At 40.3% G+C, this 3,183-nt stretch overlaps 1 protein-coding gene across 1 annotated transcript in view; it reads left to right on the forward strand.

Annotated features, from left to right (window-relative positions):
• Positions 1-980: 980 nt before the first annotated feature.
• Positions 981-3,183, forward strand: part of Plg (plasminogen) — a 52,044-nt gene continuing 49,841 nt past the window's right edge. Inside the window, exon 1 of the mRNA XM_004639434.2 lies at positions 981-1,090. Within this exon, the coding sequence (XP_004639491.1) occupies positions 1,042-1,090 (49 nt within the window). The 5' untranslated portion in view covers positions 981-1,041. The remainder of the gene's footprint in view (positions 1,091-3,183) is intronic.

Consider the following 3,183-nt stretch of genomic DNA (forward strand, 5'->3'; position numbering starts at 1 on the left):
GCACTGAACAAAGCCTGTGTGTGATTCCAGCACCACAAAAAACAAACAAAAAACCTCAATTTGTAAGCATTACAAAATGTACTCAGGTATTGAAACATGACATGCTTCCCTCCTTCATGTATACACCTTTATCTACCAAATAAAATACGTTTAATTTAACTAAAATAATTAAAATGTTGTAATTATGGAAAACATGGGAATCCGTTGGGAATAAAGACATTTTGATAGTAACAGACTATTTCTACTTAATGTCACAATTTCACTGCAAAGCCAGCCAGATTGCTCTGCAGATTAAAGCGACTGCCTAGGCAGACGCAGGGACTGGGTTCAATCCCCAGTGTGCCCTGCCGGCCCTGCCCCTGGGGCACGCTGAGATAGTGATCAAGATTGGGTGTGCAGGAGAGTGCCTGTAATCCCAGCGCTTGGGAGGCTGAAAAATAGGAGGATCCCTACGAGTTCGATCTTTATAGTGAGACCCTGTACTAAATACATTACAAAAAAAAAAAAAAAAAGTCAACACTGCTTGGTAGGAGGTGGGGGCGTCAACAGTGATGCCCTAGCCTATTTGTTGCCTGAGACCTAAATGGGTTGCATCTATTAGCTTTCTCCCTCACCAGCTATGCAAGCCTCAGTTTCCCCACCTTAAAAGGTGGATGGAAATGGACCACTTGGGAGAGCATGGCTTTTGGAACATGCTCAGGAAACAGAAACTGTTTATTTTAGTCTAAAAGAAAGAGATGAGAGAAAAGGGGAAAAGACAGGACGAAGGAAGCTGGGAGTGAGAGGGACAGGAGGAGAAAGGCCAACAGGGACAGCCGCTTTCACCACTTCCTGGCATCCTTACCGATCTTGCTCTCAAACATGTTGTAAGATCCCCTGTTCTGGGTAATGTTTGCCCCCTTCTGTGTGTGGTGGCAGGGCCCTCTACGAATCATTAACCTCATCTGACTATCTTGTTTGTGGATGAGTTTGATCTCTTGTAAGTCAATAATATCTCAGGATTGGGACACAGATTTCCGGACACCACCAGCCAGTTCCACCATGGACCACAAGGAAGTCATCCTGCTACTTCTTTTATTTCTGAAATCAGGTAAGACTTACAGATTTTTTAAGTTTCTAATCATTATGTTTCTCTAGCAATATATTAAAATTAGACACCGATGACTTTATGTGCATCTCATTTAATTGAGCTTGTGATTCATGAGGTTTTTCACTTCAAAATCTAATGTAAGATCTAGGAATCCTTCAAGCTATACATTTCTGTTCCCTGTGAAGACTGCCCAGGTAGCTGAGGTCAGCAGAGAAAGTCATGGGTGACTTTTCAAATCCAAATGACTGGCCCCCAATCCGGGCAAACTTAATTGAAAAAATCGCCAATACAATTTAATCCCAAAACATAATTAATCTCTTTGGCTGGTTCTCAGTTTAATTTATATCATTTTGTTAGACTCTCACAGTCCTATCACTTCCAAATTTAAGCAATTCAATACCTCCTTAAGTATATTTTATTTCTGACCAGCCTATGTAGTTGGACTCAGCATTTTTCTGTCATGGCATAAGGAAGTCTTTCTATACTTGAACTTTATGCCTAGAGAAGACACATGCATCTGTTTTTGAAATGATAATGGATAAGATAACTCAATCAATGTTTGTTTAGGGTGTGGGAGGGGCCAGGCACATTTTTATACATATGACCTATTGTGTGTGTGTGTGTGTGTTAGTCTATGTGTTTCCATTTGTGTGTCCTTTACTCATTTAGCTTATTTAGTTAATAGTATATGAGGCAGGGAGTTTTTTTTGTTTGTTTGTTTTGTTTTTTAAATCATATGGGGGATTGAACTCAGGACCCTGAGCTTACCAGGGAGGTGCTTACTCTACTGAGCTATCTCCCCGGCCCTCAAGGAAGTCTTGACTTAGGAAATATATTGTATTTGCCTATCAACCAACTCCCAAATGAAGGTGGTGAAGAAACCTTTAGTGCTTTCCAAGAACTCCCCCCTCAAAAAACAAAACAAAACAAACACTATTCTCCCTTTTCCAACATTCTTTAAAGTTGTTTGTTTGTTTCAGCTTTTTGAGACAATGTTTCTCTATGTAGCCCAGGTTGGCCTCCCATTCACAGCGACCCTTCTGCCTCAGCCTCTGTGCTGGGATTATAGGCATGTGTCACAACACCTCAGCTGTTTTGCTTTTGAAACAGGGTCTTGCTGTATGGCCCAGGCTGGCCTTGAACCTTCAACCCTACTGCCTCAGCTGCCTGAGCAGCTGGGATTACAGGCATCCAGCAACCCTTCCAGCTAAAATTTTTAAAAACTATGTATTTTAAACACCCTGCAGGGCCAGGAGATAGCTCAGTAGAATAAGCACTTGTCTGGCAAGTGCAGGGTCCTGAGTTCAATCCCCAGTGCCACAATAAATAAATAAATAAATAAATAAATAAATAAATGCATTTGTTTAGCTTTTAAAACAAATTTATTGTGATAGAACTCACACACTGCATAACTCATGCACCAGACACAGATGATCCAGTGACTTTCAGTACATTCAGTTTCTGAATTACCCTCAAAAGAAGCTCAGCTTTCTGTAGCCACAGAAAACCTCTTATCAAGTTTCTGTCTTTATAGATTCACTGTTTTAGACATACCAAATATTATACTTGCAGTTCTTCATATTAATAAGACATAAATACTTAAAAATGCAATCTATAAATTATGAGATACAGTTTTACAAGTTGTACTACATGGTCAAATGCATTCAAATTTAAATAGAAATCATTCAAAGAACTATCACAGAAAAGCCAGAGTAGAAGAAGGTTAAGCAAAAGGGTTTGGGGGAAGTGTGCATGCGTGTGTGTGTGTGTGTGTGTGTGTGTGCAGACGGGGAATATGTGCACTCTGTTTCAACCTGTGGAGTATTCTGGGAGTACTCTGAACACGCTGGGATACACCCCAAGGTCAGGGCACACTACTCTGCAAGATGATTCACACATGTCTTAACCACTTGAGCAGGCAGAATCCTTCCATAAGATGTTTTTTAAAGGAAAACATTTACTCTCATTTTCTGTAGAAATCACTGTCACTTTCCCAGTGTGCTGAAGTGACTGGAAAAAAAAAAAGAATTTCTTTTGCAGCCACTCTGTGAGAGATGGCAATATTGCATAGCACAGCTTACTAGGTTTTTTTT

The sequence above is a fragment of the Octodon degus genome, unplaced genomic scaffold (genome assembly GCF_000260255.1).
Source record: "Octodon degus isolate 3935 unplaced genomic scaffold, OctDeg1.0 scaffold00112, whole genome shotgun sequence".
NCBI classification, from domain to species: domain Eukaryota; kingdom Metazoa; phylum Chordata; class Mammalia; order Rodentia; family Octodontidae; genus Octodon; species Octodon degus.